This window comes from Coturnix japonica, chromosome 2 (genome assembly GCF_001577835.2).
Source record: "Coturnix japonica isolate 7356 chromosome 2, Coturnix japonica 2.1, whole genome shotgun sequence".
In the NCBI taxonomy this organism is placed as follows: Eukaryota; Metazoa; Chordata; class Aves; order Galliformes; family Phasianidae; genus Coturnix; species Coturnix japonica.
Window position 1 is genome coordinate 16019789 of NC_029517.1, and position 26460 is coordinate 16046248.

The 26460-nt window shown below is 38.4% G+C and overlaps 1 protein-coding gene across 2 annotated transcripts in view; it reads right to left on the reverse strand.

The window, feature by feature from the left end:
* Positions 1 to 1476: 1476 nt before the first annotated feature.
* SPAG6 (sperm associated antigen 6) overlaps positions 1477 to 26460 on the reverse strand; it is a 34856-nt gene continuing 9872 nt past the window's right edge. For both annotated transcript variants that reach the window (XM_015853303.2, XM_015853304.2), the window contains 8 exons: positions 23431 to 23614; positions 16673 to 16878; positions 15589 to 15762; positions 13498 to 13650; positions 10702 to 10893; positions 9408 to 9524; positions 6578 to 6723; positions 1477 to 4403 (listed from right to left, as the gene is read on the reverse strand). In XM_015853303.2, the coding sequence (XP_015708789.1) occupies positions 4337 to 4403; positions 6578 to 6723; positions 9408 to 9524; positions 10702 to 10893; positions 13498 to 13650; positions 15589 to 15762; positions 16673 to 16878; positions 23431 to 23614 (1239 nt within the window). In that variant the 3' untranslated portion in view covers positions 1477 to 4336. The remainder of the gene's footprint in view (positions 4404 to 6577; positions 6724 to 9407; positions 9525 to 10701; positions 10894 to 13497; positions 13651 to 15588; positions 15763 to 16672; positions 16879 to 23430; positions 23615 to 26460) is intronic.

Consider the following 26460-nt stretch of genomic DNA (forward strand, 5'->3'; position numbering starts at 1 on the left):
AATATTAACAGTTCGGTATTATACCAAATGACATCAATACTCTTAGTGCAGTCATGAAAGACACTGTAATTTCCTCTTTTTCGGAGATTCCTTCAGTTTGTGTCAGGTGAGGAAATGCACAGAACCCGCTGATCTTTAGTTCAACTCAGACTCTAAAATAGCATCTCAAAAGTATCCCAGGTACATTTTTGAAGGTTCTTGAGCAAAATACTTAATATCGTGTTCAGAAAGGAATATGGCATTTAAGTCCTGCTGCACTTTTTCACTCTTATGTGAATGCACTATTTCCAGCACTTCTTATGCAAATTAACATGGTTATACTCCACTGCTGAAGACGATGCACAGGGAGATGTAATACGTATCCAGGACCATAAAAGCGGTCTTATGTCAGCGCAAGAAGTGGAAGTGTTAGCTTTGCAGTCTAGTGCTACTTTGTATTTCCTTTCTACCCTGGTCACATACTGAGATCTAAAATTCTAGCAACCAAAATACTGGACTCTGAGCAGCTAATAAGGAAGACACTAAGGCAAGCATACTTTCAGACTTCTCACTGTAAGGGACTGCAGTCAGCCACCTCTGCATGCCCAGAAATCAGAGAACTCCAGCTTACATCAGAAGCTGTGGAACACCCCATGGCATCCTCCATGCCTACAACTCCCTTCTGGCCAAGCTCATTCACAATCCACAACACCAAATCAAGAATACTGAGAATATTCACATGCTCTATCAGCTTCCTTAATTACAGTAACTTTATGCTTTACTCCGTAAAAGGAGATTCACTTGTTATTTCACCAGTTCAATTCAGCTCCTTCAGCATTTTGTTCATTTGTAAGATGCAGCTCTCCAGCAGATTGATCACATCAGATAAGACAAAGCAGTGGCTTGGTAAATCCCTCTGGAAATGCAGAACATATTACATGCATAACAGTTGAACTCCTTGAATTTCCCCTTTGCAGATCCTCTTGGTTTCCAGTCATTCAGATAAAGAATAGAGCTTTTGTAGGCCAGTTAATCCACCCACTGAATGAAATACAGTCAAGTTTTACACATCCACATGTTCTTTCGAGGCCCTAGTTTACATCTGTAGATGTAATAATAGATGTAGTAATGTAGACAAAAATCATAGCTTGGGCCCCCAGAGAAGACCTTTAAAGACTGAGGTTCAAAAGTCCCCATGCTGCAGTCAAAGCAACTGGCAAAATGATTTAAGGACTGTCTCTGCTTACATTTACTTCTGCCAAAGCACTGGCTTAATTTTCTTTGTGTGTCTTAATAAGCTACCTCTGCCAGAGAGACTCTTACTTACAATCTTTTTGTGTCTCTAAGCTCAGAAGGAGGAATTTAGGCACTGCTGGGTGGTATGCTGAGACAAACGCCCAGAGGTGGTGTCAGGCTCAGCTGCAAAATGAGTCTGTTCTTCATTTTCTTTAACATCACAGTCACAGACTGGCATGAAAACAGCATTTACACCACAAATTAAAATGCAAATCTACATTTTATTCTATGAAATTGAGATGAGTGGTACACACTTGAAACTTGCCAGAGTAGCAATTACACACATTAATATAGTTTTAGATGATGACTTAAGACAAGCAAGAGGATAGAACAGGAACGTTGTACATCAGAGCCTGTGAAACACTCCAAGAAAAAAAAAAAAAAAAAAAAAGTGACTCTTGCTTTAGTAAAGTAAGCCTAAACCACAAATTAGTGATAATTCTGTAGGAAAGGCCTAAATCTGCCTTATGCAGATGTGTACTGCCTGGGAAGCCTCCAGCGCCAAGGTGTAGTACCATGCAGGGAAGCAGCCTGCCAGTAAAGAAGAGCTGAGGGTTTCTCCACAGAGCAAGCTTCTTCAAGGAAGAAGCTTGGCTCAGCCACGGCCTAATGGGATGTGGCATCACCAAGGAGGGAGGCCTGCAACAAGAGGCCTTACAGCTCCTCTGGCCTAGGACAAAACTGGCATAAAGAGGGATTTATGCTTTGTCTGACTGAGACTGCACTGAAAATCTGATTGCTCTGAAGGTTTGACTTTTGCGATCATTTCCATTGTCAGGAATCAGAAAAAAATGTGAGAATACTGTGGACAAAGGATTTAGGCACTGAAATTTAACATAGTGGAATCATTGTGGTGTAACATATTTGTCAGGGGACTGAAGTCTCTGTGCTCTCTCCACACAGAACACACCCATTAACATCGTGTGCTGTGCACGTGCTCCCAAACATCTGATACAGCTATGGGTACACAGCTGAATGCCTACCCAGCCTCCCAGCTGCATACATTCAGCCTTCTACAGTATTTCTCCCCTGCCAGGGAAAACAAAGCCTTCAGATCATTCAGGACTCTCTGGAAGTCCTTGCATGATATTTCCTTTCAAAGAATGTTTAAGATTTGATTTTCAAATATCCCTAATGCATTTAGGAAAATTCGCTGAGTATTACAACAATCTTCTTCATACAGCTAATCATTTTTTTCCACCAGTGTTGTCACATTATTAATATCAAAATATAAATACCAAAAAGGAAAAGGCATTTGGTTAGTCAGTTCCAAACCTGTTCATTCTGGTGCAGGCTAAGGCAAGAACCCATCTGGTGTGGTTTATATTTCAGCAGTCATGACACCAACAGTTTCCATCTCAGTTATGCTCCATACAGCCAACTACTGAGCAGCCTCTGCTTCTCCTCAAACTAGTCAGAGAGCACCAAGAACCTCACACCAGGAGCACAGCCCTCTGTAGAAGTAAACCTTAGCATAACACAGCCCACCAATGTTTTTGTGAACCAATGAAAAATATGCTGACAAGAATACAGTAATTTGGAATTTGGCAAGAAAAACTCACTCTAAATCATTTCCAACTGCATTAAGACTTTGCTCCTGTTTTACAAGTAACAGAAGATGCTATCCCTGTTTTATAAACTCATTCAGCTAATACGTTTAAGAAAGTAGACAAGTTTCTCCTGCAGGGGTTTTCAAGTATTGTGTTCCCTTGCAGCTGCCAGAATTTCGACATCCCATCCTAGAAACACTGCATATTACTCTCTGGGAAAGAAAAGAAAAAGAAGAAGAAAAAGAAAAAGAAAACCCAAACCTGCTGCATATTTGGAAGAGAAAAATGTCTAGAAGAACAAAAAATGGTGAATGATAATTATCTATTACTTGGTGAATGCTGTAGCTTTGTATGCTGTTCCCTGTAGCTACAGTACCCCAGCAGAGTAAGTAGAACACAGAAAATCTTTTCACTCTGTATAAGAAGGTAAAAGTCTTTTCTTTTTGGGATGTTGTGCATGGAAGAGCTCATATCTCCAATAATCTCCATACCAACATGATTTGCAAGTTCATGACTAAGTTCCAAATGTGTTTCAGCTCAATTCTTCAGCAACTTCACCTCTTGAAGACAAAGTACTGAGCAGTCTTAGTCCCACTACCCAATTCAGTGGGACTCACCTCAGCTTTCCTCTGGATGTGCTCAAAATTGCACTAACAGCATTCCTGAAGCCTAACAATTTTCTTCTCTTCCTGGGATGCCCCAGTACTGCTGACCCAAACTGCAGAACCTCACGGAGTCCTTTCTTTCCCTGTGTACCTGTGGGAATTCTGAGTTCACTCTATCCTTTCCAATAGGAACAGTGACACAGACACCAAATAATGTATTGCTGCTTCCCTCTGTAGCAAATCTTGCCTTAATTAGGAGGAGTTCTGCAGATGTACTGTTTAGCATGCCAGGATCATGACACTATTGTAGCACGCAGAATACAGCCCTTTTATTATCATCAGATCTGATTACTTCTCTATTTAGCAGCTACTAATATGTTTGGGGATGCAAAAATCACATCACTTTCCAAAAGGTAGTGGTGGGAAAAAAGAAAACTCAGCACAGAATGAATTCTATAATTAGAAAAGGCAGAAGGGACGTCTTTTTCCTCCCCCTCATCAAGCTTGGGAAGCTCTAAACAATACGCAAAGACAAAAGGGGGAAAAATTGATAAAGTGCTGAGAAGGATAAAATTTGAATGAGATAATAACAAACCTTTCTTGTGGAAGGAAAAGGAAATGACTGATTCTAAAAAAGCTTCTGTGATAAATCAACACCCTTGCATGAAATTCCACTGATATATGCTTCAGTGCCTGGTCACAAAGTTAGAGAAAAACAAATAAGAACAAAAAACTTAGCAACATTTTTATAAAGAATAAAACACAGCTTGCTGGAAATACTGAGGTCTTGCTGTGGTTCAAACAGTAGAAGTAGATTTCAGAATCTAACAAGAGTTTCAGCAGCTGTATTTGTATTACAGTCATAAAAGCGTAAACGTGAAATACAGCTCTAATAAAAATTGAAGTTTATAAAACTGGTTGGTAATTTTCCACTCGTTCCAGAAGCATATCAGAATATCCAGGGGAATAATACCTGAAAGAGAAACATATTGTTTGTGCATTAGACTACAAAGCATGTTCTGTGCTAAGTAATGAAACTATTCATATTTCTATTGATCAGGAAAAAATCCTGGCATTAAATAGTGGCCAAAAAATGTTACAGTTATTCTCTGACAGTGCTGTAAGAGCTTTTCAACTTACAGTATCCTTTATACTTGGAAGTCAGGGTTTCAAAAAACACTTGGCTTCTTTTAGGGCATATAGATAAGTGGCTAGTGTTTAGATAGGTTCAGCAGCCATAAGCATTGCCTTTTCTTGGAAGTGTGGACATTAACTTCTGTTGAAATGATGGCCTTTAATAAAACGGCGTGAGTTTTCACAGAACCATAGGCTAACAGAGAACAATAGTCTACTGATGTTTGCAAAACATAACCACACACACCAAAGCTAATGTGAAGTCTACATCACTTCAAAAGGCATTATGAAATAACAACAACAGCAACAACAAAAACCCACAATGACTTTCTGCCTCAAGGAGAGATTATCCAGTAAGCTCCCATTAAAGTAGAACTCTGTGGTGCCATTACTGTTCTGCTGTCACTCCGTTTTCCACAATGGGCCAACTACTTGCCTCCAATATGCAAGCATCATCAAAGCTGCATTTAGTTCTTGGTTTCCAGGTTAAGAGTATGTGAAAATTATTACCGTGTTACTCTACAAACATAAATCACAGCACATTTCTTGTTTTGCAGGCATGTTAAGTTGCCACCTCTGCACCCTGGAAGCTTTAACTATAAGGACAAAGGAACGTTTCCATGCACTATATGCCTAAAGTGTGCTCAAATAAAAAACTCCAACACATTCACATTAAACAAAGATCCATTTAACTTGCTGACTTCATGGATGAAACTTTTTGAAATTTTAAAACAACTCACATTAGTTCTCCAGTTGTAAAGGTAACTTTTCAATGTGCTGTTATCACATGTGGGCTGCAAACAGCCTGAAGTAATAGGTCTCCAAAACAGCCCCAGAGCTGATGTCTATTGTAGCAGCTGTGGCTTGGGCAGCAGAAACACCACCAGCCATTAGCAATAAGAGTCAAGCAAGAGATATTGGAAAGGCCCTTTCATTTGTTTTGTCCCAGTCTACACAAGTAATTTTGTTTCATTTACACAAAAATAAAATAGTTGGACAAGGAAACATTGATTATATCCAAAGATGTATAAACATCCTCTTTCCCCCGAAGTACTAGTAGCTGCAGAATAAAGTTCCTTTATGATTTTGCTTTTACCCACTTGACAGCCACTGGCCTTTCCTCATGGAGACCTACAGGGCTCTGTTTTGCATGACTGTAGCTACCCATAGCTAAAGATCTCCTTTGCTATAATTAAAACTGATGATGCAGACTTTCAGAGCCTGTAGAGGGAGTGCATGAGTACAACATCCTTTTGATGTGTTGATGGAGTGAAGGTCTGGTGAATGGATATCTAGAATCTAGGAGGGTACTTACCTCCTTATTACAATTTAGGATAGTGACATTTTGACTGTAAGCTATTTAATAGTGTTTCTGTATTCATTCAGGGCAAAGTTCAACTTGGTGCAGACAGCTGGTGTATGGTCCTTTTATATTTCACTTAAGCCTCATGATGAGGCTGGGGGAGAAAGGGCAGCTGTGGGCAGAGCAACTGTAGGAGAGCCTCTGGACCCCCTGTACATCAGACAAAGTTTCAAAGGAGCCTCTGAATATAGTAGCATTCAGCCAGGCTCTTAGGGAAGTCAAGGGTGTAACCAAAGATTCACCAACATCTGAGAAACCAAAAATAAGTTACTAAGATAAACTCAACTTGCCATTGGTATTTGTAACTCTGAGTGGTTGTGCTGAAGCCTCAGAGTTTGGCTGGGTAGAGCGGAACTAACTTTTCTTCCCTATTTCCTGCAACAGCTTATTTGGGCTTTGTTTATAGACAAAGAAACCTAATTCCAAAACCAATCAGAAAATAGAAAGTGTTTAGAAGTATATCTCTAACATTTGTGCATACCACTGGGGCATTTAACCAAATGTTACACTGTTCTATTGAAATCTAAAGTCCTGTGGGAGTTCAATTAACATTTTAAATCCTCATTTTCTGCATTTCTAATAAGAACATTTCATGTTATAGATGTGCTTTTTTATTTGATTTGATTTTATTTATTTTAAATTTTCCTTACCTTACTACTTCCTCTGGATAGCAACTGTTAATAGTGTTGATGTACTCCTGAAGAACCGACCCAGGTTCTGCTTCTATTTCTTGAAGCTTTTTAAGCCCACCAGTTTTTACAAAGAGACAACGTGCTTTAGTGTCGTGTGGTAACACCTACACAGAAAAGAAGATTCAAAATATGTACTCTTTTAAAGCAGCCTCTGTGCTACTAGCCTCAAATATTGCTAACCTGTTTTAATTCAGAGGACAGATAAAATGGAACACATTAGAGATACAACATCTGTAACGACTTCTGTATTTTAACACGGTTATACAGCAAGTATCATAAACCAGCCCTTTATTGTTAAAGCATAATTTAACATGTACTTTAATACATAACATAGATAAAAATAGCAAATTGAACGTTTATTGTTACATAAATAATATTTCTCGAATTATCCCTACAGAGACAAGATGATTGTGGAGATTAAACAGATAATAAAAACAGAATACTAACATGGAATAACAACAGCATCTGTTCCACTTAAACCAAGTTATTCAGGTCTTTTATGTCAATTCCCACAGTTTAATTGTAGAGCAGAATTTTATATCATTATAATGATCTAGTATAGATTATTGCGTGAAAACAATACTGAGAATTGTTGCAAGTGAACAATACAGTCTTGAAGCATTATATGCTACTATTAAATGCCTGGATATTAAAATCCTACAACACACTGTGTAGCCATGGAAGCCTTTTTACACACACGCATACACACACAAAGCAAAAATGTGAAGTTTCTGCAGCCAAAAGAGATGAGAAGCAGAAACGATCAGACAATACATTCTGCACTCCCTGAGTAATGCCAATATGCAGCTCTGTCCAGAGGACGAAAGAGAGGGAGGTGGGGGCTGGGCCAGGCAATGGAGGGCAACAGCGTGTAGTCTACAGGCCCACAGGGCTGCAGTAATAAAAATCATTTTTATTTTAAAAATAAAAAAAAAAAAAAAAGGATAATCCAAGATGTAAATGTCAGCAAATACAGATAGGTTTAAAGCCAACTCTGAGAACTACATGGTATGAGGGTAAAATCTTTTTGTAAGCCTTCACACTGATGGGACAAATCAAGCCACAGATTTGATCGTGTCAGTGTAAGACATGAGCTTTGAAGGAGGAAGGGATTGCCTAAAACACTGAAGGAAAATAAGGATGAGATTTCTGGCAGGAATACAAGCAAACACCCTTCACTCCTCTGGTCCCTTTAAGCTGCAAAAATCACTGGTAAGACTGGTAAGGAAAACACAAGACTGCATAGATGCTTCTCCTTATTGTGTTCCATACAAGTGCTGGGAACAACTGGCAACTACCAAGTGGCTGCTTCATGCCTCCTACAAGAACTGCCAAGGGAGAACTAGCGAGGAGATAGGATCTGGCCCTTCCTCTGCCTTCTGCCTCCACACTGTGGCTCCCAGGCTGAATAAGACAGCAGAAAAGTCTCTTGGAAGAGGCTCTAGAGATAGACAACACCTCAGAGACCTAGTATCTCCCCCTTCCCAGTCCAAACTGAGACAGCACAGAATTGCAAAGACCATAGAAAGGGCAATACTAAAGTGACACAGTCCTGCACCAAAAACACATAGCATCCCACCCTGAAGCACAGCTTGGAAATAAAGCTTTTACTGTGCTATAAATAAGCCAACAGACCCAACACATCTCAGGTTTAAAAAATAGGAAATTCCTAAGTTATTGTATAAGAGAGAAAAAAGCTTTTAGTGCAAAGGACTTAATTTTAAATGTATACTTTAGATGAACAAATGCTAGAAAAGCACAGTTTGTTTAATACAATATAAAAAAAATAAACAAAACATCAGCTGATATGAAGGGTATAAAGCTGCTTCAACAGCAAACAACATTCAAATGTAGACACTATTACCGTATTACTACGCACTCAACTCTCCAACAGTTCCAGTCAGCACACAGAAGCAAAGGATTCTAACTGAATCTCCAGTACACACTACAAACAGTAGCACTTCCAGGTCTTTGAGAAGAGGAACCGATCACTAATCAGAAGTGTTTGCTTGGCCACTTCCAAAAAGAAACCGCACCAAGAGAATCTGGTACCCCCTGCTAATAGATTACGTTGCACAGCACTGCACAAAAGAAAGGCCTACATTTAAGCAAGGCTTCCAATTGCAGGTGACCATGATAGAAACTGGAATTTTAATTGTACTTCATTCCATTGCAAATGTAATATTTTGATATTGCAAGGAAATATTTTGATCACATTTTGATTAAACTGTGTTTCTCTTTACACGTGGTGCTTAAATCAGTAACGCAATTAACAACAAATGATAAACTGCAAATTTTAATGGAAGTAAGAAAAGATATGGGATTTTTTTAAGCTTTCTTAAGCGAGACTTTAAATTAAAGACAATAGGAATGGTGAGGCCTTCGTATTGTAATGTAAAAGACCCAACTGACGCCACTCCTGGACAAACAGCTTGCAGTTTGTCTTAAACAGATGTAACTGGGATTTACGTGATACTTCGGCTCAATGAAAATATTTGCATGTGAGTTAGTATTTGGCTTCATCTCAAGAGGCAAAGAAATAAGAAAACACCTTGCTGATAATCAACTGTTACCCATTGTATTAGGGTGATTTATAGAACGTTCCAGATAAAACAGTATTCATCTTTAACAGGTGACAAAGCACAATGCTCCAAACTGCTTCTATACGGGAAGCCTGAGGATCCTGAGACAACAACTAAGTCTTTTGCAGATGCTCCATATTTAGTTAGAACGATAACATTCTTGATAAATGGAAAATGATTACTCATCAAGCAGAACCTTTTCTTACCTTGCTAAACTGCCCAACTATGTATTTCATAATATTGGGAGGGGCTTCGTACAGCAATGATTCAAGTACTGGAAGATAAGTGCATTTCTGAAGGATGTTCTTTAAGGCTGTTTTACTCTATTGAAATGCAAAATAAAATTTCTACAATGAGACATCATTGAAAACAACAAGAATTCATGAAACATATCTCTGAAGTCTAACAAAAAAAAAAAAAAAAAGCAAATTGATCATAATTCTCAAAGTGCATCTTTAAAATAAAAAATATGATATCCATCAAGTCACTTAATGAAGAATCAATTTTTTACTTAGATTTATTAAGCTTCAAAACCTATGGTGCATCATATTCTTATTAAGTTATCTACGGTCAAAGTAATGGCAATTCTACTTTGGCTACAATGGAAGCAAGAGTAGACCCTTTAAGTAAATTGAAGTACTTTAACATAATAAGAAAGCTAAATCAAAATACAGTTTAAAAGATTGTATTTTACAGGTGGCTTATTGGGAGAGCCTGCTGGTGTGGGGTAACAAAGTGCATTACCATCCAGGCAGAAAGGAAAAGAGACAGTGAGACAGACTCAGTGCTGGCTACAAGAAGCAGGAATGATCTCACTGGGTAGGATTCTAGGCACACCTAACTTGGTCTTGATGTTCTTGTGAGCACTGAAAACAGCAATACAGAAGTTGTCATCTTATCTTACAGATCTGAGATTTGTTGTACTTTGGTGGACTGTAAAGAGGCACAGTACAACCTGGAAGAGCATATCCTGTCATATTATATTATTCAGTCAGTTCATTTACTGTCACCCGAAATTACCCTTTATCAAAGTCCAGCTTTACTAGCTCCAATGGAATTAAGGTCCTAAACAGGAACAGTCACGTGTTTTCAAGAGCAGAGCTTTGCGTACTTGTTTTAGTTTTATTACAATAATAAAAATGTAAACAAGTCTACTATGAGCTCTATAACACTTCAAACAGGAGCCCGTACTTGAGAAAAAAAGGTAGACAATTAGTCACTTGTAGGAAATAACAGTGCTTATGAGTATACACAACTGATCTAAAGTAGGAAGAAAATGAGAGATTACATTGCTGTGGCTGTATCGTATGATTGGGCATGAACCATACACGCATCCATTAGGACCAATCAGTCCTAATAAACAATACACAGCCTTCAGACACAGGAAATCCACAACTTATTGAATATCAATAAAAACACATACCACATATAGTTTTTAAGCACTTATATGTGTTGGTTACTTTGAATATCTCATATTGCATATACTTTGAATATACTTGCTTTCAGCCGAAGATCTTCTGAACTGCGTATGTCCATATACAGAGTAAGCAGTGTGGCTAGCACATCTGTTTCTGCTACAGCACGTGCGTGCTCAGGAGTATGTCTTCCAATCTGTCCCAAGGCCCACGCAGCTGCTGCCTTAATATGATCTTCATCTTCTTCTAACAAGCAGGTACACAGTGGTGGTATTCCCTGTAGCAGTAACCAAAAGAACAGCCTTTAAACTGATATAGACTGCTAGAAAATGTTTCTCTATTAACACTCTTCCTATAATATAAGCTCTAAGAGAACAATTGCTATTTGTTGTCATATCTTTGCATCATCGCAACTAGCAAGAATTTTGAATATATCTTTACAAATCTAGTTAAACAATGAGAGAAACAAAATCAATATTGTGTCTGTTTAAGCTAACAGGCTTTAAGGGGTAAAAGGAATCCATTGCACAATTCAGGCTGTACTAAGACTAAGGTCTGCTTGATTGAGCAGTTCATGTTTGATGCATCCGGTATCTTCCAAAAAAGGTTTTGGTGCTTGATGTGAAGTCATCAAGAGATGAAGAATACCTCACTTACTTCCAGCAGTTACTGAAGTTCTTGTGGGCAGGGGGTCACAATCTGTATCCTTTCTCCACAGGATTATGGAGCCATTCACTAGCCAGTATTTTATGCCCAGGATGCTTCAACAGATATCACCACTTCACATTACATTAGGTGAGGCAAGGCTACTAAATCACTAACTAGAAGCCCTTTTTCCTCCATCCTCTGAATTGTCTATGGCCCCTTCTGCACCCACTTTGCCTTTTTCAAGATTCTTCTCAGATACAGACAACAGAAAAATATGCACTTGCAATACAGATAGAATCACGACTTCTGGTCCAGCAGTGCTCCATCTTCTATTTCTTAGTACTGCAAAGGACTCAAGTGTCTTTTTCCTAACAGCACTGCAGCAGGAGACCACACTGGAGTTTTTGGTCAGTATGACTCACAAAGTCACTCTATTATATTCATCTTTTCTAGCACACAATACAGCCATACAGAGCTATAATGTCTTAGGAGCATAACTTTCAAATGGTCCCAGTTTACCAGGCCTTACCCTTAGCATTATGCATCTATCAGAAAAGCTCAGTTTCCCCTGAAGGTGTATTTTTAAATGGGTTTCAGGTTTATTCAGGCTTCTTCTGTGGATCATTTGTTAAGATATTTCATTTCATTATTTCAGATTGCACAGATCCCTACAAAATCTCTTACTGCACTCTCATTCAGTTACAGTAACAATCATTGCTTTTCAAAAAAATGGAGCACATAGGTGCTTCCTCTTGAACATAAGCCTGCATTCATCCTGCTTAAGCACTTCAAAGCGTAGCTGCTCTAGGCATCCCTTACAGGGGTGAGAGATGGGCACACCCACAGAAGGTGGACCTCCACAAAGAACAAGCCAAAAGACTGTTTCTTCAGTCTTCAAATGCAGAAAAGAATTTTGTGATCACACCCACCCTCTCTGTGCACATACTGAAGTTATGTTGTACAATTTTCATCTTTTAACTTGCATTTCTACCAGAAAAAGCTTCAATTCCTCAGTTTTTGTTGCTTCATTGTCTCTATTCATATGGTAATTTTTAAATTATAGAATGATTTGGATTGGAAGGGACACTGAAGTTCACCTAGCTCCAGTCTCCTGTCATGGGCAGGTACATTTGCTCAAAGCCCCATCCAACAAAGCCTTGAACATCCCCAGGGATGGGATATCCACAGCTGTGCCAGCACCTCACCACTCTCCGAGAAAATAATTTCTTCTAAATATCAAATCTAAATCTACTCTTTTAATTTAAAACCATTTCCCCTTATTTCCCTCTCCAGCTTTCCTGTGGAACCCCTTTAGATAAGGGAAGGCTACAATGAGATCTACCCAGAGCCTTCTCCAGGCTGAGCAGTTCCAGCTCCCTCAGCCTGTCTTCACAGGAGAGGTGCTCCAGCATCCTCATGGCCTCCTCTGGACCCACTCTAACAGGTCTGTGTCCCTCTTTTGCTGATGGCCCCACAGCTGAACACATAACTGACAGTAGGGTCTCATGAGAGTAGGAGAATAACCTCCCTCAACTTGATAGCATGAAAACAGACCGACAGTGCTCAGTGAAATTACCTCTTCCTGTCGTTAATATCATTCATGTTAGAATATTACCTCAGGCGCTAATTTCACCAATTGCAGATATTGCAAATATCCCTACTAAATTGTCCTTCTATCCCAGTGCCCAGCAGAATTTATTTAAACCAGAAAACAAATAGCTTCTCTCATCTGAAATATGACTTGAACAACTGAATCAAACTACGCTACATTTCAGAAACTGAAGTCTTGGCAAGTCTGAAGATTTCAGCTGCAAGACTATTGCAGCAGTTATGTTAGTGCAATAAAGAATCTACCATTAAACATTCTTGTTCATAAGGAGTTTTGATGTAGCCACAAATATTCTTTTTAAGAGGAAACAGACCATAGAAATTCACTGACTTACTTTTGTATTCATTCAATTGCAACACAGAAAAATAATGTAGTGGAATACAAATAGATGTTCAGAAATGAATCCAGGTCATTTTATAAAAGGTTCAGCTTCATAAGGACCAACTCTGATCAGGCCACTATATAATCTCAGACATTGCAAGCAGCAATATTACAAGAAAGTGCATTAATCAACAGCAAGTATATAATTCTGTCACAAAACACATGCTCTGCCTATGTTAATTTGTGTCTCTTTCTCGGAGTACCACTGAAGAATTATAGGAAGAAGGCGAAGTGATAGCTAACCTTGGAGACAATAACTGCCATTGACAGGTTCTCTGAATGAGCTGCTACATAACCAAGCATCATGATGCCAGGCAGTCTGACAGTCCCTTTGCAGCTGCCAATACAATCAATCACAGCGGCAACTCCACCTGCATTTACTATAAACTGTGAAAGCTGTAAAGATAAACAGAACAGATTAGATACTGTGAAGTATCAACAAGCATAAAGCATCACATTATAAAAGTCCTTACATGTACTGCTCCTGACTTAGAAAATAAAGCTGGGATAAGACTTATGCATCATACTGACTGCTAAGCACCGAGTGAAGCATGAAGTCCTCAGGAACTAAACTATTTTGCTACCCTGATTTTGCTTCACTTTACTGCAAGGAAATCAGGATTCTGAACTCCTGATGTTGAAAATGTCATTCCATGCTATACAACTGCATTATTATACAGGACAGCTTATATAGTTATACCAAAGTATCACACAAATGACAGTCAAATACACAAATGACTTTGAAGTCACAACTACTGAGCCAGACACTTTCATACTGCTGCTTATTTGTTCTCCAAGCCAGCAGCATGTGTTCTTGTGCAAGCAAAGAAGGAAAAGCCCACACCTCCTCTCACCTGTGCTCTATTATCTAATGCTCACCTCAGCAGCATTAAAGCCTTTGTGGTCCTCCTCCCCCACACCAAGACATGAAGCCACAGACAGCTGTCATGGTTGCCCAAAACCAACTTGGGCTACATCACTCTGTCAGCACTGTGGTACTCCAAAGGACATGGCCAAGGAGCACACTTGATGGACAGCAGACTTTTCTCCAGAATGCTGAGTTATATAGCCTTGCTTATAAATGATATTCATGTCTGTAGTCTGTGATGCTTGCTGTGTACATTAAGCTATGCAGCACGTTTCATTCCAAATGGTATTGCTTCTCACATCTCTTAAGGGACAGCAGTAGAGAATATATAGTAACAACAATGCATATAAATTAACATAATTCCATATTATCATTATTTCCTTCTATGTTGTTGGGTGTATACCACATCTTTACAAAGATTCCAAAGTAAAAGCAGCACCTGCTCAAGAGCTGTAGTTACATAAACAAAAGACGTAGATTTCCAGTCTAGCTGATTTCTAATAGCATGACATCCACTCTTACCTTCGAGCCTTGTATAAGGAGACTGCTTTATTCATTACACAGCTACGTGAAATTTAAAGTTATACCTCAGGAAAAAGCATTCACACGGCGACTAACTGCAGCCAGTGATGGCCAGGCTCTACATCTGGGCTCACGCATGTGCAGAGATGTACAGTACTACTGCACAGACACAAGCAGGCTGAAAATCTCATGTTTAAACAATTCTCAGCTGTTAAGCTAGTGTTACGATGGCTGTGCTAGTGCATTCCACAAATACATTGCTTGCATTTCATCCCATACTCGTATTTAGAGTCTTTTAAATGACTCTGTGATTTGGCAGATTAATGTAGTTCTAATTATTTGTTTTTCCTATGCATTTTACATTTGCTTTGCTGATCCTCACAACCTTTTTGTATCTATTATTGGCAAAAAAAGACTGCAAATGCTGAGAATCAGATCGAAAATTCAAGCTATTAGGAAAAACTGTCACCACTTTAATAATATATAAGGGAATTGTTGAGTTTCATTGTTATAGGAAAATTAAATGAAATGTGATACCAGCACCCCCAGAAAGATTTTTTTCAGAAAGACTCACACCGTCTGTTATTACCACAACACGTTCATATCATTTATAAGCTGCTATCACGACTTCCGTGAGGCTTTACTTGTGGTATTTCTAATATCTGACACTGACAGCACTGTCAGCCTAAAATTCCCTCTTTGCACTGATATCTTATGGAATGAAATAGCCAGGTGCATTTTATGCGATTCCCAATTTTCCTAAGCCAATTCATATTCAATACACATCTCATAATATCAGCAAGCATTTCCATATTTTTCCAATGAATATGCCAAACAGCCATTTGCCCTCCCTTTCAAAAAGCAAATGACAGAATAATCCTGTATTTTATTTAAAGTGTAAAATCTAATGATATGACCTTGTATTTGCATTTTCAAGGTTTTACCTCAGGCGAATGCTTTGCTATCTCTCTAATTAAAGTTGCACCATTTTTCTTGACATATTCATCCGAGTCCTTCAGGCATGTGAGCACAACTGGGAAAATTTCTGCTTCAACCACCAACTCTGCAAGATCCACTGAATGCTTTGCTATTTGACTTAGCGCTGACAGCACCTGACACTAGTAAATAAAAATTGTTATAAAATCAATAGTAGACAAACAGCCTGCAACGTGCACTCCTCCTGCACACAAAAATCTATTGCATCAAGGAAAACAAAGAGGATAGAGAAAACAATTACAGCTACTTTACAATTCACTGAATCAATTCATGCACGAATATAATAGCTCAGAACATTTGCTGGTTCCTGAATAAAAGTTTCTCCTTTGTTTCATGCCATTCAAACATACTATGTCATAAAGAAGAAACATAAATATATATATATATAACATTTAAAACCATAACTTAAAATTTAGTGACATCTACAGAAAGTATCTTTATTTGTCTACATTTGGTGTGTCAGATCAATTATTTCAATCTTGTATCTATTAGTTTGAAGTGGCGTTTTTATATTGTCTTTTGTTGCTGCTAAATGAGAACATTACATTCAGAAAAAAAATTTGAATGTTGGTCCATTAAACTTGTGAGGAATTCTTCAACAAGGACAATCCGTAGCAGATAGCACACTCTAAAATACAATAATACATTCAGTATTAACTTGTAGTATAATCTTAAGTGTACAAAACCTCTTTTGTAACTGAATTGGTCAGAGTTTCTCTATTAAAAATATTTGTTAGAGAAAATCAAAGGATGGGGTTTCATACATCAGCTTGCATTCCTCATATGATACTTTATAATTAAAATAAATAAAATGCTAAGCATTGAAAGATTAATTTAGCTGCTCCTCACTGGACAGCAGTTTTTATCCAGCAGTTAAATCTGTGAACATGTTCAGAACTCTGTCACTGCCTAGTTACGTTTTGCTAACATTCAAAACAAGAGCTTTTTAAGTAAATACACACATCTGTGTCAATGACTCAACATCAAGTAACGACTGCTAAAATGGAGATTAAAAATAATGTTTAAATGTACCTTCAGTTTAGCATCACGGTTCAGGATCATCTGAGCTAAGAAAGCGATAGCTCCTGCATCCACTACTGTCTGCGCTAACTCTGGAGAATGCTTTGAAATATCGCTAAGAGTTGAAGCAGCAATCCTTTTCAAAGCAATTTCTGGCTCCTGGATACAGAGCACTAAAAGAGGAACGGCTCCTGCATCCACCACAGCTTGTGACAGTTCTGTAGGTCCAAGGAAAGTAATTAAGTGAGTATGGGTGACTGACCCTTGTGCAAGCCATTTTTCACCCTGACAGATACAGCAAAGGAAAAAGGGGAGGGTGTAGTTCACTGTCTCGACATCTGCATTTCAAATCAGCCCTCCTGGTTTCATAAACCATGTGGACCAATCCAAAACTGAAAAGAATGCAGGTCAATAGATGGACCCCCATTTACATGCACACATTTGAGGTAGATTAGGCTGAAATGGTTTGTTATTCTGTTTTCTTTTTCTTTTTTTTTAAAGTAAGCAGATGTCAGCTGTTTAAACCCTGGCTATTCTACACTGATCAATAGGAAAGCATTTTATGCATGGCTAACAACAACACAGAAAGCCAAAGTACCAAAATTTTACCAACCACCTAATTAGAGAGCATTTTACCCTCTTTAAATGATAAGCAGATATTAGCATAGATCAAATGCCAAAAACAGAAATACAAAAAACACACATAAAAGATTTATCTTACATAAAAGACTGAAAAAACAGAACCCATCAAAATGAGGTTTTGCAACCAGACATGGGAACATACAGAATTTATCCCTCAGTGGCTTCAAAATGTTATTGCACACAATTAGATAAATGAGAAATATCATCACTGTGATATTGTGTGTCTGAGATCAGTACAATAGCCTTAACTAAGTGCACCTTAAATAAAAAAGAAAAAAAGAATCTGAGCACATGGTTATCTTACAGGGACAAAAAATACACCATTGGAAATTCATTAGCTCTTTCTATATATATGCAGCATTAAGCACAGTCCTAAAATAAGAATTACTGGATAACACAAGCAAAATGCATTCTATACCAAAGCTGCGCTGTTTTCAGATAGTGTGGAAAAGCAGTAAAAATCACAATGAATTCAATAATCTATCAGGTCTTAGTTCACGTTTGTTATATCTTATTATGCATATCCATTATTATCTTTAACATTTATCTTGACTTGCAGTACCATGGCAACATATAGCTGTTGTATTTCAAGGCACTAACTTAGCTTTTGATTTATAGTCCATCCGTAAAGACATTTTCATACTAAGAAAAATATAGCATACTTCATTAAATATACATAGGCTAATACAGTTTTTCATGAAATCTGTAAGTCATGTCATCATTAGGTTGTTAGCATCCAAATAATATTCCTGACCAGATTTGTTTTCAATTAGTGAATTATAGTCACACAGTCCCACACATGTGATAATTCAAATATTTATACTATACGTTATTTCACATGATATAATATTTTGAGCAAAGTATAAACATCGCCTCAAAAACTGTAAGTAATGCAGTGATTTTTTAAATAAATTAGTACAATCTTAAACCTTCAAGTAACTTTTTGGCTGAAAGCACACAGTGTGCACCCTGCAAATAAACACATCATACAATTGGAACAAAACCCTGCCTGATGGTCCAGCTGCAATTTTACAGATTTGAGACAAAATGTACCTGCAGCATGTATGAAAACAGACTGGAGAACGAGCTAAACAGTACAAGCTGTATAAGCTACACTCAGCTTGCATGGAAAAAATACACCTGTTTTTGGTTTTTTTTTTCTCAATTTTTTTTCAGGAACTACTGACCAAAAATCCAGATTAATGCATCAGACTGTGCCCAGTTACAGGCGGTGTCTCAGAAGCAACTTCAGATCAGCCATCTCAACTGCTTGCAGTCTGCTGATGAGATGCTAATATCACAAAAACTATGTCAAGAGGTACAGGACAGTTCTAGAAGAAGGCGTTTCTTTGATACCTTATGAGCTGAAATCAAGTAAGGAGGGAAAGAGCAATACCTTAAGGTCACAGTAATGCCCAGGTATGTAAAAGTAACCATAAAAGAGCAAACTCAATCTGATTCAATTAAGATCAGCTCTTGCTGTTACAAGCTTGATATCATTTAAATACTGATGGTTACTGTTGGTCATGGTTAATTAAGTGGTTGTTCTTCCAGTGGTGGCTATAAAGTTCAAGGCTAATAACTTACCACATGTAGGGCTACACCAGGTGTCAAAAGACAGCTGAGTAGTAAATAGACAGTCAGAAAACTGGGGAAGCTGAGGCTGGACAAAAGAAAATATGCATTCTCCCATCACTTCCCCCAGGTCAACTCAGCCCAAAACTATGATACTAAGTACTAAATGATTCTATGATAACTGCAGTTCTTTTTCTCAAAAAGATGATTAACTCCCAACTTAGTGGAAAATCTTTAATTCAAATGGTGCAATAAGGATTTTAAAACTTTGCTATTTAATTAGAGAATACAGATAGATATGCAGAAAAAAAATAAAGAATGCTAAGGAAGAGCTAAAGGAGAAGATACAGTTTTCAGGAAGAAATTTTCAAAAACAAATATTCAGACAAAGAAATTAAAAGAGATTAAACAGAATCACAGGATAAAATAAAGAAAGACTTAACACTCTTCCAAGAATGCATGATGTGGATAAAGACCAAACCAACAGGAGAAAGACAGCAGAAAAAGAGAACTAATTTCTGAATATTATTTAAATCAACAGAAGTTTAGGAAAAAGGCAAGGTCGAAATTGTGGTAGACCAAGAACTCATCCAGCTGCATGGTGATAAAGAAGGACTTCTCCTTGCATGAGAGTAAGCAATAAGAGTGATTCTACATATAACAAAAGACAATGGAGCTTGGACTCAACACTCACCGCAAATGAGATGCTTTTGTCCAGAAACATGGAGAGGATTTTAGCAAAAGGAGATACCACAGACAAGAAGACAGACTGACACAAAGCTACAAGGAAGACTGATATAGAAAGCCAACAGAGTTTAAGATGTCACCATTTCAGCTAGAGGCTGTACTAGAGTTGTACTGATTTGTCTCGGTACAACAGCAGTCACCAGGGACTGAGAAATTAATTCAAAGTAAGTTGAGGCCTACTCATGAGTTTACATGATCAGGAAGAGTTGGAAGTGAACAAAGAGGAGTCAATAATCTCCTGACTACACATCCTCTGAAATCAATGGAAAGTCTTATAGGATTGATCTGAAACAAAAAATCCATACAAACATTAACAAATTAGCAATAAGAGGATGGGTCAAAAAGAAAAAAAAATGAGGCAGAAAAATGAATAGGAGGAAGTGAATGTGATGGTAGTCCCCAGGGAAGGAAAACCACTATAGGAATATGGCATTTGCTCCCAGCAAGAAAGCAGCAGCAAAACCTTCTTTGCTTGGAAACAAATGAATGTTTCAATCCAGAGCATGGTTCTCAAACAGACCCTGCTGTGTTGGCAGGTGTATCCACAGGAAACAACAGGTTTTGACTAAAACAACCACCAATACTGTGTTTTTCTGAATAACGTGATTACGTAATGACCACATAGGAAGACTCTAATCCCCACAAGTAGTCCAAAAGGCTGCACTTCAAGATTACTAATTTATGCAGACCACTTCAACCACAGTGGTCAATATTTCACTGGAAACAGTTGAAAAAGCTCAAATCAGTGGGATGGTGGTTGTTAATTACAGGGCAAACTTAGATTGTGGAATAAGACGAAGTTCCTACTAGGCTCAAATCACTGAAGATGTGAGCACTGTTGTACCTGACCCTACTCAGAGCAGGAATCTGGACTAGAGCCTTCCTGAGGGCCCTTCCAACCTGAACTACCCTATGATCCTAAGGGCACCACGGTGTGACTGAAAATCAGTTTAACTCCTCTCTCAGCAATATGTTTGGGTATAAAGAGCAATTATTTTCATTTTACTATCAGTTCACCATATGCTGAAGCAGGTACAAGCATTAATAAATTACATCTTTCATGCTCTTGTGCAGGCAAAGTGGGAAGCTAAGTTATATGCAGTTCTTTCTAACAAGAACTTTGTATTCAAATTAATGGTAAAAGTAAAAAATTATAAAATATTTTTTCATGGACTTGATAGCATTTTGATGGTATTTGAAATGCTGCATTTCTTCTCAAACACAAATAAACAGTAGCAATATTGACTGGCAAAGTTCAAGCATACACTGATCTACACACTTTGGAGTTAAATAAGCATCTGAACTCAGCTCAAGGGGATCTTCCAGAGTGTGCAGAACTGCATGAGCTCAGCTAGGCTTTGGAATCTGACCTAGCAGAATTTCCAGTGTCTTGGAATCTCTGTCTTGACCTAAAATCTTGCAGGCGTTCTGGAGACATCTGTTCACAGAGGAACTGTATTTTGAGTGACTGCTGTATGAAGATAGAAAGGAGCTTGTTAATCTGTTTGGTTGTTAGCTGTTTTTTTGTTGTTTTTGTTTGTTTGTTCTGTTTTGTTTTGTTTTTCAGAGAAGAAAAAAGGTCCAGTTTCTCAAAGTTAGAAGTCTTTTCAAGGGAACACGCATTGCAGTTCCTAGAGAGCAGATTTATTGTGTCTTGAATGGAATTTCTGATAAAAACTGAGAAACTCTCCCACTGCACAGCAGCTACCACCTAATGCTAGGAGCCTCTGCTTGTACTCAGAGACTGAGGTTCTCATCTCATCTAAGACAGATCAGGGTGTTAATCTGTCTCCCACATCCCAGGCATATGCCCCAATTGTGAAACTATTATTGCAGAGGACAAGTAAATATCCCCCACACCATCTTCTCAGGGGGCTTAAAAAAAAAAGATCTTGCCTTAATGCTGTCCCTATTTAGAACAGAAACAATTTTTGAAACTGAAAAACATCTTGTGGGCGGGGAAAACCATTTATCACCCTGCTCTACATTTAGAGTTTAAACTGCAATATGTGCCTACAGTCAGCGAGAGAAAATCATAACTGCCAAATTTAGTCAATGCAAAAGTATGAATCCAATCCAGAGTTTCTTTAACAGAAAGTACCAGGTGTTGATAAGAAGAGATCCAACTTTGGATCCCACCTCCAACAATACCATTGCAAATGTTTGTAGCAGTAGAAGAAACATACTATGCACAGAGAGATCTTCCTTCAGTAAAACTGCTCTGCTTTCGGTGGTAACTATTTTAGAGGCTTCCTGTGACTGTGTCAGAGAGGAAGGTAAATACCCAGCTGGCTGTAGTTGGGCAGCTTCACAGCAGGGGAATAACTGAATTTTTGATTGTTGGGTTTGTTTGTTTTGCTTTCTTTTGTTGTTGTTTGTTTGTTTGTTTGTTCTCAATGTGTGATATTGAGTGATCTGATCTTGTCCTCAGAATTTCAACCCAGTTCTTGAAGATGCTGTGCTTATTGCATGCATAAACTGGTGAAACATCTGTCCACAGTCCATCAATAAATAATTTATAACCATGGAATAAAAATTTGTATAAGGACTCTGCTGTATTCAGTCCCTCCACATCTCTATCTTTGCAGACAGTGCCATCACAGAGTGAACTGGATCACCCTAAAGATCAGCCAGCATCCATACAATGAATAGCATGAAGGACAATTGAGGTGAGTCAATATTGATTTACCGATATAACAAAACTACAGACATGTTTATGTTAAGAGTAACACAGACACACACTTAGACTACATACATTTGTACAAAAGAACACTTTCAAATGACACATATGCAAATATATCTCAGATGAAAGCAACACTTGGTTTCAGAGATTCTGATCCAATAGCCAAAAAACAAAAGATTCTTAGCACAGAGAGGTGCACCAAGAATAAATTTGTTCCCAGATAAAAAGCAGCCCACATGGAAGATGCTGACAACTCTGGATTAGGTCTTAGTAAGTGTGGAAAATGCCCCATACCTTTTGCAGCCAGACACTTAACAGCAATTAAAAAAGAATAGCTTCCAAACTGTTGGAATCCTGGAATAATTTTAACTTTAACCAATATGAACACAGGCTATATATTCCTTCTCTTCAGCAGTTTTGTCTCTCAGTTTTTAGCTTCCTAGATCCAAACGTTTACTTGAACTATATAAATAACCGGTAAAAACTATTGACCATGTGGATTGGCTTTTAAATAGGAACATGACACTGCCAGTGAGTTATATAACACTGTAAGACAGCAGTGTGCAGCTTGACATCAGATTCCTCAAACCTGTTCCTGACTCCCAGGGAAAGAGTGCGGTCTGCTGCCTAATGATAATGTAGTCACTGCAATGAATTTAGCACATTTGTACTGCAGTCTGTGCTGTCAGCTAAATGGAACTTGGTTCTGCCTAGGCTTCTCCTTTTACTACACACATTAAAAAAAAGAACGTACAGTAAGCAAGAGAAATTTTGTTCCACGGCAGCAGTTACATAAGAGTGCAGCTTCTGAAATTTCCTCACAAAGGAGAATAAAGCAGAATGTCATTTCCTGGCCACTCATCCAATGCATCTCTTCTTAGAGCAGCTCTCATACAGCCAGTCAATGTGGATATCACAGTTATACACAGATATACAACAGCTTCTCACACAAGGGACAGCATTGCCAGATTCGTAAAATTATAGCAGGTTTTTACTCTGACTTTAAAATTTTATTACAGAAAAGGAAAAGTCTTTTGTTCTGATTTACGGACATTGCAGTAATATTATTTCTTATAACTCTCACACAGCATTAGGTCAAAAGATAACAAACTGAACCTGTTACCTGAATTGTGTCGGGCAATGTAACCGAGTGCCCAAGCTGCACCTTCTTTGACTCCAGGATCAAAATCTTCCAAGCAAAATACAAGTGCTTCCAGCGCTCCACACTCAACTATTTCCTGAGCTAGCTCTGGAGAATGTTTACCAACTGCTCTTAGCACAAATGCAGCTGCTTTCTTGTAGAAACGCTATACAAATGAGAAAAAAAAAAATGCTTTTTACTAACATTTAGTACTTTATGGCATAACAGAGCACAGACATGCATAAATTAGATTTTTATTAGCAACAGTATCTCATTCAGATCCAAATCAGGACCACCATGCATCACACAAACAACGAACATACAGTCCTTCCTTGAGATAGCCCATGATCTAAGATCTGCAGCAAGTGCACAAACAAATGGGGAAAAAAAAATAGAAGGCTAAGAGGATATGGGGAAAAGATAATAGTCTAGATAAGTCTGTTTGTTTAAGTGAGTCGTGAGTGATAAGAGCTACAAAAACAATAGTACTTCACATATTTAACCAGATTACATAGGTTATGCAGAGCAAGCTCCTAAAACTAATTCTACCCATCTGCAACATCCACAAGACTTCACAGTTTCTGACGTGCATACCCTCATAACATCACTATGTGAAAACAAGGCTTACAAACAAGAAATAGCGACACAGAGAATACAATGCAACAAAAGTCTTTAAAAACTGAAACCCCAAATGCCTAAATACCCGAGCTAAGATCCTGAAATACCAGACTAGCAGATACCCAGTGTGATAGTCCTCAACTCTGACCAGGCAACCTGAAAATCTATTCCTGCACATGTCCGGAAACAGCTCACTTCCAAAAAGACTAAGCTTGGCACCTCTGCCACAAGTTCAAGCAAAATCCAAGCACCTGCCTCTGGTTTTCTACTTTTGTGCCTCAGCGCTGGTGCATCCTTGCAATGTATGATGCTGCACGCACCATGAGGTTCCACATAAATAGCAGTGGTGGCTGTGGCTTCTTTTAAAAGCACATTTTATAAGTCCCATTTCAGTCTTGTAATTTTAAAGCAAATGTGTAAAGTCTGTGGAAGCTGAAGGTTACATTTCTTCCTTGCTATACAGTTTCAAAATTCAGGATCCAATTCAAGCACTCCTGCCACAGCTGTGCTGGCAGAAAGATCACTCCATCCTCTTAGGAAGTCCCTGTGTGGCAACAAGGGCAAGATGCAACAGGACACAACCAACCTACTGCCACTACCCTGTGCTCCTGGCAGCTGGCCCATCAGCACTGTGGACTAGCTTGGGAGCGCTTCTTGTCTGCACACCAGCTGGTTTCAGTCTTATTCCAAGATGTTTCATTCTCCCCTGCTCTGTATAGGAAGCCTAGGCAGTTAACTGTGCTGGATTCCTACTGTCAAGATACACAGAATCTATACAAAAAAAAGCCCCGTATCCCTCTGTGGTCAAGTCCATACAGACAAGAAGCCAGGTTAACAGTGATGCGACTCTTGCCAGGCACTCAAACACCTTAGAAAAACTTTCCCAGAGCTCTAAGTTGTGGCAGTTGAGGACTATGCAACAGCTCCATAGGTAAGTGAAGTGAACTCTGACCAAGCAGTGGTGCACACCTTCTGCAAGCACCTAAATCTGCCTCAAAGCACAATGGCCTCATCCTGCCAATGGAGATCTGTCTCTGCCATCCTCTAAACCACACCCAGGCACTGCCAAGCACTTTGATGGCTAGCGCTGGCCCAAACACCATCATTTCAGCATTTAAAGGACAGTCATTCTCTAGTGCTCAAGTGCATGCCCTGCCTCTGCTTAGTTTAGATATAATTCCCTACTGCCAAAACCCCAGACTTCTAAGTTAAGGCCTACAAGCAGATACAGTGAACATAATTTACAAGAAAGACATTAAACATCTCTTAATGTAAGAGATGTTAAATGAAACAGTACAGACACAAGCAAACAAATTCCTAGCTAGTTTGAGTTCCAGTTTTACTGAAATAAGTGAAGTTAGAATAATTTACACCAGTCTATGTCTGTGCAAATACGGGTATGTTATTTCTGTTAAGTAATTACACTTCTGGCAAAGAAAAACACTTCTTTATTGTTATTCAAAACACATTTGTTTACAAACAAACTGTATTTGCAGGCACAGTTAGTACATACTGAGTACACACAGAGTTTTACAACTCTTGTTTTGCTCAGTTTAATTGACAAAACACTGAGCTGGGATGTGACCCTGTAACTGTTCTCCATAAGCCAGCTGAATTAGTATTTGTTGTGTACTCCAAGAATCAGCTCCTTAAATATAGATGTTGATACACTAGGAGTGGATGGAATGGAAATGGTCTGGGGTTGGTTTTTTTGTTGTTTTGGTTTGGTTTTTTGCCTACTGGAAGTAACAAACTGCACGCATTGCTAAACTCTGCATGAACTGGATAATGAGTTTCCTTCGCTTGCCCTCAGTCACCAAGACATAGTAGGATTTCCATGACCTCACACTAATCTTGCTGCTGCCCCAACTGATTCTGAATTACAGCCGTCTCACAGATGTAGCAAAAGCACTGGCAGTAACATGGAACAGATAAATCAGGGTACTCAAGCTAATTTAGTGAGTGCTTTGAATTGCAGCGGGGGAGTAGCTTCCAAATTATTAAAAATTAAAAAAGTTTTGTTTCCCTCCTTCTCTTTAAAACAGAAATTCACCAGAATGGTCATAAATTTGCCTAAGACCTTCATTTTATTGAAATCAAGGCTTTTCAGACTTTTTGCTGTTGCTTTGATTGACTGTGTAGGGAGCGGCCAGACATGTAAGAAAAAACGAAAGCAAAGAATGCTTGCATTTTCTTCCCCAAAAGACTGAAAATGAAAATACACTTTTCCAAACTATATTTCCATTGAAATCGTAATATCCCTGAAATCTAATAAGCCAAAATTGCAGCTCAAGTATGGCTATGGTATCAATGGATTTGACTGTCAGCTGTCTCCTCCATTTGCCAGTCACTAGAAACTGTACTGAAAGTTTTCTTTTTTTAAATCAATTTATG